The following is a 13,159-nucleotide window of genomic DNA, read 5'->3' as shown; positions in this document are numbered from 1 at the left end:
TTTGGAGATGCTCCCCACCCAAAACTGAAACCAATCCCTAGATACATTTAGGATAAAAGATAGATTCCAAATAAAAAAAAAAAAAACAAACAAAAAATAAAAAAGAAAAACCAAACCCAAACCACAAACCAATCAACCCCAAAAATTCCCTGCTCCTTAATTTAGCTTTGTTTTTTTTTTTTGGTTGGGTTTTTTTTTGTGTGTTTAAATACAAAATTCATAAATATTTCATGGCCATCTCATAAATGCTGTTATAGCTGTAAATGCACAGCCAGGATCAAAGCTAATGTGCAGCTCCAGTACATACTGATTTAAGTAACCATACAAACAATAGCCAGTTCTGTAGTTCTGATGTACCTCCAATCCCTTTACTGCCAGCTCAAATCCTACAGGGTCCTACATCTACTGGGCTCACTAAAGAAGACCATTGAACTCAGAGATTTCACTAAAGCCTCTGGGCCAGGTATTGGTCAAAACAAACCATGACTTCCTAGAAAAACTGAGCAGATCAGACAAAGGGAAAATAATGCCTGGCTAACCACATTTTGGCAGTCCCTGAAGGTTTCAGACCCAAGAGCAGCAGCTTCCCTCTGGGCAGCAGTTTCCAAGTTTACCTGTGTGTGGCAAAACACGTGGCTTGCAGCCTAAATTCTGACTATGAACCTCACATCCGTAAGTGGTTTTCCATTTGGTCTGAACACATTAACTCACAGCACAGATCCATTTGATTCAATCCATCATGACTTATCATCCCAGGAGAGTCAGGATAAAGGCAAAATATTGACCATGGAAAAAGAGGTCCTTTAATCAGAATTAAACAGCCCGCAGGCTGTTTTAACCCAAATGATCAGCAACTGAGACCAAGAGTGCACTATAAAGGCTCCTGCGGTGACAGAAACAGCCACAAAAGGCAAGCAGTCCCAGTTCTTAGCTCCCACTGACTCCAAATTCATGGGAGCTGCTGTCTTACTGGGAATTGCCATCAGCTTGAGTAATTGGCAACTGTGGCACTGAGAGAGGCAGGACACTCTGTTCCATTACTGGTCCCAGTTCTGAGAGTGCACTTGATCTTGTCCTTTGGATGGAAACCTAGGAGCATAGACAAGAAGACAGACTACACTGAAGCAGGTCCCATGCATAAATAATCTGTACCACAGCATGGCCCCAGTCTTTATCTTCCTATCAGGCTATACCTGCATTAACAAATAAGTGTGTAAGAGTTTTTTTCAGATGTGAATTTGCCTTAAGTGTATAGTTGGAGTCTGCAGGTAGACACCAATATACCCAATTATCACATGTAGTTTTTTAAATATGCATATTTGGTTATATATCTTAGTTCTATCTCCTTCCTTGCTCCTTTATTCCCATTTCACAGGAGCCAAGGGAGTTTTGTCTATTGACTTGATCAGGGCACCATTTTCACTTCTGTCCCACTAGAACATTAAAAGTACAGTATAAACAAACAAAAAAAAAACCAACCCATAATGGACTAGACTGGTAGTGACTCTAAAACTATCTATAACAACATCCCTTTGACAATTTTTTAAGTCACTCTAAAAAACACTCTGTCAGGGAAAAATTATACTCTTGGGATATTCAGTTATTTGGCAGAAAGGCTCCCATAGCTTGCTAAAACAAAAAAAAACCCTAATAATCAAAAGCCACTTCTCAAGGGAATGTACTAAGACCACAAACGGTCTTAGTTTCATATGGAAGATACTGAACAGAGGATAAAAATATGCTCTACATTGGATTAATCACTGGTGACCTTAGGCTGAAATCTCTTGCACCCATCATGGCAGCTCTTCTCTCACAACTTACAGTTCCCTTTCCTACTTCTTCCTTGCTTCTCCAACATGATTATATCTGAAATTAGAAGATATGATGTGGAGAAGCAAGAACAGATGTTTTGTGACTGAACAGTAAGCAGATGATCTTTCCAGTCAATTATGAGAGTTGGGTCTTCAATACAAAGCCATCCCATCACACTAATCATATTTTCTTTCTCCTTTCCTTTTCCATTGTATATAAGATACTAAAACGAGTGTGCTAGCCCCACACACGATGTCAGATATTCTGGAGTTTATGAATATGAATTAAAATAGAAATGAAGTGGAGGCATTTCAAATGGAAAGAAAACAAAACAAAACAAAAAACCTCCCAAAATAACACATTATTCTCCATATATATTCAAAAAGCACATTTTATTGCTTTAAGCTCCATAAACTACCAAAACAGAATGAGCTAGGGGTTGACTCAAACACTGGGGCTCTGTGTGTTGAAATCAGTGAGCGGGCAAAGGGTAGTGGAATGGATTGCCAGGGAACAGCCCTTCAGAGTGATCTCCCCATCAAGAGTAGGCTGGGAAAGTTTTCCTGCCTGCATGTATCACAGTTCAACTCACAGTTCAAGCCCATATTTTTAAAACATACTAAAAATTATCAGTCATTCTGCATTTCTTTCTCATTTTCATGCACATATTCTGAATTACCACTGTGAAAAATACCGCTAAAGCAAAATCTATAAAACCTGAGAAGTTTTCAATTAACTCTAACAAAGTCCTCATTTATTTTTGGACAGCATAAAGGTCAGTCACAACAATATATTGAGGGTGCATACTAGAAGGTAGAAAGGAACTGATGGCAAACCACAAAATTGCTGAGCAGGGTTAGTCTGAAACAGTAGGAAGGTTAAATGGAGACCACACAGATATATCTACAGGAAGACTTGTCAGACTGCTGTTTGGCTCAGAAAGCAAACATAGACATAGGTGCAAAACATCCCACCAGGAAACAAACTGACCAGAGAAAGTGAAGGGAACCAGGAATGAATCTGTATGACAGCAAGGTGTGTAATAAGTAAGAGCTCTACAGAAATTGTTTCTTCCAGCTAACAAGGAAGAATGTCACTTTGATGACAATTCATTTTTCTCAAGTTCACACTGAAAGACTAGAATACTTTGGCCAGAATCATAGAATTGTAGAATGGTTTGGGTTGGAAGGGACCTTAAAGGTCATAAGGTTCCAATTGCCCTGGAGGGACACCTTCAACTAGACCACAATATTCCAAGTCCTGTCCAACCTGGCCCTGAATACTGAAAGTTCCAAACTTTCAGTGAAAACCTCAATGTTCTTTTACTTTTTTCCCTTAAAAAAAATCTATTCTTTTAAGAAACAAACCTAACACACAACTCTCTGTGGAATAAGCTGTTCACCCACAAAGACACGTGGGTGAAAATCCTTTTCCCTTAGAAAAAAAATGGTTTCAATTAAATGTTTTTCTAACTATCCTTATTTTTCAACAAAAGACGTGAAGTGTACGCCCTCACATAGTTTTTCAGCTGCCTCTTCAATCTGCAAAGCCTTGTAAAGACTCCACTCTTCAGCTACCTTGACTGCTGCCTTATTCTCCATCTGTTTATCATTCTTTGTACGCAGCAGTTCCACTTGAGTTCCTTAATAAATTACTACTAGATTCCTAATTTTTAGATTATGTCTGTTCTTTTCGTAACTCCCACTCAGACTGTCTACAAAAATTGTCTTACCATGTCAAGCTTGCAGAATATAAAAGAATCAGCCAGGTAGACAAGAAATCCCCTTTGTATAAAAGCAGAACATGCATGAACTTCTGAAAAAGTATGTAAAGAGGCCTTGTCAGATTAGTGTGATCCCAAAGAAACAGTCATAGAATCATAGAATCATAGAATAGTTAGGATTGGAAAGGACCTCAAGATCACCTAATTCCAACCCCCCTGCCATGGGCAGGGACACCTCACACTAAACCATAAGTCACTGTATAAGAATTTAAATTAATAGAAGAGTGTGTGTTAAAAAGAAATAAAAATAAAAACCAAGATATCATGAGAAAAAAATTTCTCCATGGCAGATGCTCAGATTTACAACAGCTGCTTCTGTTCTTGAAGGTCTAAGTTGCCAATGGAGGCTACTTCTGAGCTTGGGAGAAGGGGCATAAGGCTTGCAATGTTTCTAGCATATTTTCCTCAGAGACTTAACACTGCTTGTTGTCAGAGGATACTGAGGAGACAGCCATCCAGTCTGTCCTTGGTGTTGTTATTGCTATGCTCATGACCATGACATGGCTGGCTCCCAGCTGTCTCCAGGTACTGTACCAAAATGAAGTACACAGGACAGAGTAAATGACAAAATGTACTTGTGATTCTCTAACATCACCTCACTCCCTGGCTGTCTCTCCTGAGACATCAAAAGATGTTAGAAGTGATGTTGCGAATTGACTGTTTTGTTTAACCAGAAAACAGATGTAACACAATACATTGTGGGAAAATCACTGCTGGACCTCCAATGTCACATTTCACAGGCAGTCAGAAGCCAGCAGGGAAATGCAGCTGCTGCAAATACAGCAGGGCTTTTTGGGGGGCAGTCACATATGTCCCTAAACACCAAATCAAATCACAGACAAGAAGAGGCATACAAACACTTTAAACACCTCCTGTCAGCCTGAATACATACCAAGTGCTTTCCAACTATCCAACTATCCACAGAACCACAAGCCTTGGTGATTGAGGCTGTACCATACATGTTTTCCAGAGGGGTACCTGACTCAGAGAGATCACCAGAAGTGTCTCAATATTGTGATGTTTCAGGCACCGGCATGGCCCGGTATCACTCTACTGTTGGCTACAGACAGAATTGTACTAATAAATAAATAAAATAGATACAGGCTGGACTGCTCAGAGGTGGTTTGAGGAGGCTCAATTACTACTGTAAAACAACTATGTCCCTCACTGCTCCCCATGAGTCTGAAAGTATTCCCTGCTGTTCGTAACCTTTCCCAGCAAAGATTCAGCTAAAGCTTTTAATCCCAGAAACAGAATTAAGCACAGGGACACCATTTCTGCCTCATAAACTCCATAAACTGCAGTTCACTGGAGGCAGCAAGAAGCTAATGGAGAGATGTATTTTTTACCAGATCTATCTTTCTTCAGTGTTGGCTTCACCATCAGACGCACCATGATAGACATGATAACTGGCCAAGTACTCTTTTAGCTTGGCTCAATGTGTTTTTTTGTATGTTTTGCTTATAGCCCTGTCATCAATTCTCCCAAACCTCAGGTGTGGTCATTTCATGACCAACACCCAATTGCTCTTTTCCTCTCAGCAGCCTAACAGGTGAAGGAAACGAATGCCATCCTTGTCATGCAGTGAAAAGTTTGCTGAGACCACTAACGTACCTCTTCCATAAGGATGATGAAGGTGGCATTGTGTCCCTGCTCCGTGACCAACTTTCCATCAGTAGTGAGGATGTGCAGTCCACGAGGTGCTTTTCCAGGGCACTTTTCCACCTTGGCCATGTACTTCTCTCGCAAGCCATCTGTGCAGTTGTTAGACACAATCCTTCGGTACCTGGGGAACAGTAACAAAAGGAGATTGGGCTTAGGCAGTGGGCAGAAAAGTTTCTTTAGTTTCTCAATATTAATGCATGTGCTTTTCCAAAGGCTAACTTTCTGCATGACTCCCTCACTGAAAAGGAGAATCAAAGAAATCTACCACTTTATTAAATTCGAGAAAGCCAAACAAATCACAATGAAACCTCCACAGATTCTCAGCAGCATAGCTGAGAAAAGACACACAGTGTGGAGATGAACTACTCTGCACTGCTAAAAGGCAGAGAACTCATCTAATTCCCCATATCTGCAGGATTGCACCCTGCATCCCAGTTTTTTAATGATGCTTTCTATTATATTTTGTCTATCTCTGCTCAAAGGCACTTGGAATGATCTGCCAAGAGCTTTGTCCAGTCTAATTTTTAAACAGTTCAACAAATGGGATTTTCTCTCAGCTTTTCTTAGAGGAGATTAGCTAACTTGCAAGACACTTGGCTGTTCCCAATGTTGATGAGGAGGATTAACCCTCGCTGGTAATTTCACAGTAAAAATACAGGATTGGTTAAGAAGACACAGACCCCAACTATTTCTTCTTGCTCTCTGTCAAGGCTGCAAGCAGCTGTACTGGCCAGGGCTCCTGTAATTATATCACATATTTAGAGCAAACTTTCAGCTGAAAGGGGGTCTCTGAAGTTGAGTGGCTCCAGACTGTCAGCAGTCTCATTTTATTCAGCCACTCATATCAACCAGCCACAAACAACCTTGTCATAACAATACAGCCTGCAGGACCCATGACTCAGAAGCAGCCCTAAAAAGCTTCAGGGCCTGCACTGCCTGTGAAGAACATCTCAGTTTTACACCAGCGCCAGTGCAACCAGAGTTTCAGAGTACCACCTTCACAATGGAATAGTATTTGCAAAGCAATGTTACCATAATAAACCAACACTTGCCATTGGTTCTGGGTAAAACCAAGAGAAACCAGCACATGTAGCTTGTTTGAAATCACAAAGTGTTGTATATGTACAAAGTGAAAATGGCAGAGTGGAGGAAGGGGAAAGAGGCTAAAAATTGTCCACTTGAGCCTTCCCAGAAGTGAAGCTTCTATAAATAGGAGCTGTAAGATACGAAGAGGTTCAATGAAAACCAGTGTGAAATATCTCAAGCTTGTCCTTTTAAATGTTCAGCTGTCTCTCAGATAGACCTTCCTGATTTGTTTTAATTTTGCAGCAAAGGAGAGCTTCAAGTCCATGCTTCAGGGATCATACATCACCTGACAGCAATACGGTATCTACATGTCACTTATGTTAATGTGCTTCTCCCTGTCTCTGAGGAATGAGGCAATGCTCCACACAGATGCTGCTGTAAACATTATTTCATGAGGAAGACTGGAAAAGAGCCAGATGGGATGCAGAGAAAAAAGAACCGTCCAGGTTCTCTTCTCTACTTCAAGGTCACCAAACTGCAGCGAGATTGCAAGATTCACTTACCCAGTGCTGTTCAAGTAGCTCTGACCCATGCTGCACTCCTTGGACAGGGAGGACGGGCTGAACCAGAAGGCTGGGACACAATGATTGTTGCTGTGTCTCTCGTACCCATAGTCACTATGGAGATAAGTAACGAGTGCATCACTGTACCCATTCACTAGATTTAGCTCAGACTTTTAGGTGATGTTTTTGCTCCCCAAAGCAAGTGTGTGCCAGTAGCTCTCTGCTGGATGGCATGACATGATGGATTAGGCTCATTCAGAGACAAAGTGCCTAATCTGTTTGAGAGGCAGGACACAGTTCACAGAAGGTATGCGATACCTGACAACACCAGACCTACTAACCTTGCAAAGCACTGGGGGACTTATGTTTCATTTGGCAACAAAACATGGGCAGAGATTCAGGAAGGAAATTTTATTGTTAACTTCTTTTTCTGTTATTCTCTAATAATTTCACCTGTTGGGTTCTTTTGGTTTGCTTGCAATTTGCAGTCTTGCTTTCAGAACAAACCAGGTTAATTCCAAGATCTAATACCACTTCTCAACAGAGCAGCTAGGAATATAAAACACTAGGAGCACTTCCTGAACAACTAGCCAAGGTACGTATATTTACATACGTTAATGGCCTCCCTGCTCTTTAACTGAGCTATGACTGGCCTGAAGAAAGAATATAGCCAGTGTTTCTCCAACACTAAACTACAAACAAGCCAACTTGGTAGTCTAAGGATTACACGGTATTGTGTCACATGGGGAAGGTAATCCAGGGTATTGATGCTTCCTTGGACCACCAAGGAGTAGAAATGTACACAACCACATCCAAGACTTCTTTTTACAGCTGCCTTTTCATGCCAGCAACAGGATTAATCCAAAGCTTTCTGTAAGTTCTAATAGGCTCTGGATGCTGTTTCTATGCATAGCCTTTATTGGCAGGCTGGATTCAAGGGGCAAATAAAAAGAGATTCTGGATTTTTGCCGGAAGCAAGTTAACAAATGCCAAAACTAAATCTCTGTGGAAATGCAGACACTATCAAAGCCATTGCCTTGGAAGCTCTCTGTGCTCTTTAGGACACTCTGAGTTTTATTCTTCTCCTATTCAGAGACTGCATTGCCAACAGAAAGACTCTAGGAAGAGCTTTGGTGAGATTAAACTGTGCTATGTCCCCAGAGATCCAGGCTGCTGCTGTTCCTTTCTTAGAGGGTAAAAATTCTGCAAGCTACTTTAAAAGGTTTGGAGATTCCCTAATGCTCTTTCTCTCAACATTCAATTTAATCATTCTCAGTGGGTCCGACCTGCACAGTCAAAAATGCCTGGCAGTGACTTGGTAATTAAAAATATTCAGGAGGAGCTGTACTTTGCCCCAAAGAAGAAAAAAGCTGCATAAATATTTAATAAAATTAAAGACAACATTGCTGTATGCCCTCAAGGTTCTGTGCTTGTTCATTAACTTCTGGTAAATGTATATTAAAACCCTGCATGCTGCCCACCTTCCTTCTCACAAGCCCCAGGGTTTGCATAAGTTAAGGAAATAATCAAGTCCAGCTGCTGTGCTGTCTTTCTCTGGAAAACTATCTTGACAGTGTAAATAAAAAAGCAGGAGGAGGGAAAAGAAAGATCAGCAAGCACTTTAATAACACTTCTGAGTTCCTTCTGCCATTCTCTCTGTCAAAAAAGCCAGGGTTTGCTTCTGGAAATGACTGCAAGGGTTGGCAGGAGTCACCCCTGATCTTGACTCATGAGGATTTGTTGAACTGGGGTCCTAGATGATGATTTCTGCCCCCAAAACTCAGACCAGCCTTATATCTAACAGCAGGAAACTGCACCGTAACATGAGGCAGACAGGGGCAAGGCTCCTATGACCAAATGGGAGGGAGCACAGCACTCACAGCTTGTGCTATAGGGCTCCTGCAGTGATTTGTCCTCTTTGTGCACCTCCTGAAGGCAAGTGTCATCACACCTTGTAGCATGGGATGCTGTGACCAGACCAGCCGCCAAACCTACGTATTAGGGAAGCAGATAGCCTGTTGTTGGGACCTGCTGGTCAGTGTACTCACACAACCCCAGCTGTCAGCCCTCCTCCTTCTTTCCCTGACACTCCACAGGACCTGTTCACACATGAGAACAGTTCATACACTGACAGGCCAGTCAGTGCTTCCAAGAACAACTGACAACTGTGAACCCAGCCAGAAAAGGCTAAGATCTTTCCTCTTCAAAAGCATCAAGTGAAAGGGTCAGAGCTATCCTTCCAGCTGTAGATACAGTGGGGACCTATCTCCTCTTTTCATACTGAGATCCAAAAGAAGGCAGATGAATCATATTCTAGAATAACCTGTATCTTGCCACTGACTAATATTTAGTGGTCTTATCCTTTAGAAATCACAAGTTAGAGCAAATGAGTCCACTCTTCCTCTTTGTTAGTTTCTTCTAAGATAATCAAGCTTTGTGCCCATTTCCAGCACCTCTAGTATTTTCTTCAGGTTGATAGCCCCACACCTTCTTCCAGTCAGCCCTTGAGACTGGCAGCAAAATGCACCCTTAAACTGAAGCTGCTTCTTCTGATTCTCCATCACCAGCTATAACAATTTTGCATTCAGAAGCCAGTTAACAATTCTGTTGGCAGTGCAAAGTCTGAAACAAAGTCAGATTGCTATCTAACTGCATTTCCTCTGCAGGACTAACAAGGTTAACAGCAATATTCTCTCATGTTAGTGGGAAAGTTAAGCAAAAATGATACTGAATTCCTTCAAGGAACATATCAATTGATTGAAAAAGTGCATTCTGATGTAGACCCTTCTCAAGTCAGAAGAGCACTTAAGGCAAATTTAGCTACCATAGTTTTCAACTTACAGCTTAGAAAAGACAAGTTTCACTGTAAAAATACAAAGGTGGTGAGGCACAAAGCTGGAAGGGAAAAAAAAGAGTGAGCAAATTGACTGGCATCTCTGGAGATTGGTGCTTGGTTCAGCTCAGAGGCATATGCCAATGCTAAGGGCAGATACTGCAGGAAAAGAAAGCTACTTCATCCTGCAAGTTCCCATGACAAGACCAAAGGGGAAAAGAGCTCCCAAATCAAGCTAAGGAGTCTCGGATGTAATTTTGGCATTAAGAACAAATTAAGTATCCATCCAGATAAGATTAAAATCTCTGCTCTATATCCCTGAATCTCTCTTAAAGACAAACTACAGTAATATTCCCTGATGTATCCTGGGCTGCATCAAAAGGAGTGTGACCAGCAGGTCAAAGGAGGTGATCCTGCCCCTCTATTCTGCCCTTGCGAGACCCCACTTGAAGTACTTTGTGCAGTTCTGGTGTCCTCAACATAAAAAGGACATGGAACTGTTGGAACAAGTCCAGAGGAGGCCACGAGGATGATCAGGGGACTGGAGCACCTCCCGTATGAAAATAGGCTGAGAAAGTTGGGGCTGTTCAGCCTGGAGAAGAGAAGGCTGCGTGGAGACCTCATAGCAGCCTTCCAGTATTTGAAGGGGCCTAGAATGATGCTGGAGAGGGAGTTTTCATTTGGGACTGTAGTGATAGGACAAGGGATAATGGGTTAAACAGGTGAAGTTTACATTGGATAGAAGGAAGAAGTTCTTTACTGGTGGTGAGGCACTGGAATGGGTTGCTCAAATAAGTGGTAAATACTCCATCCCTGGCAGTGTTCAAGCCCATGTTGGACAGACCCTTGGGTGATACGGTCTAGTGTAAGGCATCCCTGCCCATGGCAGGGGGATTGGAATCAGATGATCTTAAGGTTCTTTCCAACCCAAACCATTCTATGATTCTAATATTGAAGAAAACATTTTGGTCTATATTTTTATTCATTTTTCTGAGTTTCAGTGTGTCCATGTTCTAAAAAGAAGTGTGAGTCTCAGCTGTGCAGATCTCACACCTCACATCTCTTTGAGAAGGATTCAAAAGGAAGCAAAATTTCCAGGAATTACACTGCTACTGAATCAGACACTGATCGTGATAACCTACTATAAAATTGAAAATGTTTTCTCAGCTGATCTGCTTTCAGGATATTTTGAACTCAATTTAAATGACATTCTGATCATTTAAGCTCAAGAATCACACCTACTGACAGTCTTAAATCTTTGCAATATTGCCTATCACAGGTTCCCTGTAGGAATCCCTTGTGCAGAGATCCTGATTGTTATACATGTTCCATCTCCTTTCCCTGATTGTCAAGCAATATCAAGCAGCGGTTCATTTTTTTCCCTATTTTATTTTTAAGCTGCTTTCAAAGTGACCTTAAAGCAGTTTGGAAGTTGCAGCCCCATTAAGTTAGATACACCAATATTTATGCAAAACTAGCAGCCACATCTGAGATAGCTGAGTTGTATAACCATGTCACAGAAGTCCTTTCAGAAAATTTCTCAATAAAGCATTGCTAAAAAGCAACAAATAGTTCCCAGGAATTCAAAAGAATAATGATAAAAATGTGCATATTTTGCTAGCTTACTCCGTAGGTATTCAATGACCCTAAAAGTAAGGACAGAAATTCCCTCCTTCTCCCATAAGGGACATGCTTTGGACCAGAGAAGAGTCTCAGCTATCACTCTTCTAGAATGATGGACAAAAAAAGAGTCAATCAGTACATGAAACCTTCTGCTTTTGAATTCCAGGTTGGGAATTCTCATGGAGATTAACAAATCTCTGTCACAGATGAAGGGGATATCTTCCTTTATGCAATAGGCGTGGGGACGACATCTATGCTATATGATACAATCACATCCACAGAGCTGCATGAGAACCAGTTTCTTTGCAAGGTTTTCTGTCTGGGCAGTAGCGCAACCACTGATAATGCAACAAGAACAGTCGCCATGAAAGTCCCCAGAGCCACATACTCACCACTCAAAGTCCCCTTGACCGCAGACACATGGTTCTGACACAACAGTTTGGGAATAGTCCCTACCCAGGGAACACTGGGCTCCAGGCTTGCGTTTTTTATAGATCTTCCTCTCTCCCATGACACAAGGCTCTCCCTTCAGCAGCCAAGAATAGGAGAAAGAAAAGCAGAGTTACAGTGGCAGCTGGTTCCTAAATGGAACATTTTGTCAAAAGATACAAAAGGCAAGTAAAGTAAGAAATTACTGTTAGGAGAGTTGGGAGCTAAGAGCATAGCTCCCTTCTGTGGCTTTGCAAACCTGAAAGCCACCTTGGGAGGACCCCAACCATTGAGCTGGGATGACAACGACAGTGTCCAAAAAGCCTGGGTGCCCAGGCCATCGCACCCACTTATGCCATATTTCAAAAGGCATCCACCAGTGTTTTTAATGCTATGAATTATCCTGTAAAGACAATGTGAATGTACTCCAGGGTTTTTTTTTCATATGACAGAGGCAACCTACTAAGAAGTGCCCAAGCATGAGACCCAGGGCAGAGACAAAATCTAGGTGTAGAATGCAGGACTCCTGGGTTCCCTCCTCTTTTCTTGATAGACCTGGCTTTGCTATAGGCCTCAAATAATTTTGATGGCATGTTACACTGAGCTTTTTGAACAGAAAGGTTACTACGGGGAGTAGCCAGTCTAAAAGAAAGATTTGACATTTAGGTGAGGTGCTATAAACAGAAATTTCTCTGATGCAGAATCAATTTGTCTGCGTGAAAGTAAGGAAAAAGGACAGCACCTACTTAAAATACTTCCCTTTCCCATTAAAGTGATTCCCAAGATGGCAGCCATGCTACACATGTTCCCTTTTCTTTCATCTAAATTATTTTCATATATTCAATTCTATGACTTCAGTTACATAATAGAACCTTGCCAAATTAATGCTCATTTCTAATGCATGGATTTCATTCAGAAACATCTCAATGCCAACAGTTCTAGCTCTGGTTATGCTGCCCTGCAGGGAGTGGGACATCGTACTGGTAGCCAGTAACCCGTAAGTAATCATCAGAGCTGAGCTGTCTCAGTTCTAGTGACTTCAGTACCAAAATGTATCCAGCATGAAAATACGCCAGAAGGTATGAAAAGCAAAGCATGTATCCTTGAATAAAATTAAATAATTTGGTCTTCTCAGGTGTGTTTTATTCAAGAGCTCCCCAGAGTTTTGCAGGACTTGCAGGATGAATAAATGTTTTTATTTTCATTTTTGAGTACGGAAAATAAAGGCAAAGTGAACGAAAATTATTTTCATGAGTCACTGACAGAGCTACAAAAAGTTCAGTGTCTCCTACAAATTCAGTCACAAGGTGAGGTTTTACATTGCCCTGAGCAGTGAGGTCACTGCAGCTGCTGCAGTGGAATATTTTCATACAAAGAGAAATTAACAGTCTCCCTGACTTGCCCAGAGAATTCTGGCCCTGTGTT

The 13,159-nt window shown here is 41.5% G+C and overlaps 1 protein-coding gene across 1 annotated transcript in view; it reads right to left on the bottom strand.

The window, feature by feature from the left end:
- Positions 1-13,159, bottom strand: part of SORCS3 (sortilin related VPS10 domain containing receptor 3) — a 298,778-nt gene that overhangs the window by 23,240 nt on the left and 262,379 nt on the right. Inside the window, exons 16-18 of the mRNA XM_034062014.1 lie at positions 11,698-11,831; positions 6,850-6,963; positions 5,210-5,381 (exon numbers count right to left, since the gene is read on the bottom strand). Coding sequence (XP_033917905.1) covers positions 5,210-5,381; positions 6,850-6,963; positions 11,698-11,831 — 420 coding nt within the window. The remainder of the gene's footprint in view (positions 1-5,209; positions 5,382-6,849; positions 6,964-11,697; positions 11,832-13,159) is intronic.

Source organism: Melopsittacus undulatus, chromosome 4 (assembly GCF_012275295.1).
Source record: "Melopsittacus undulatus isolate bMelUnd1 chromosome 4, bMelUnd1.mat.Z, whole genome shotgun sequence".
Lineage (NCBI taxonomy): Eukaryota > Metazoa > Chordata > Aves > Psittaciformes > Psittaculidae > Melopsittacus > Melopsittacus undulatus.
This window is presented reverse-complemented; position numbering and strand designations above follow the sequence as displayed.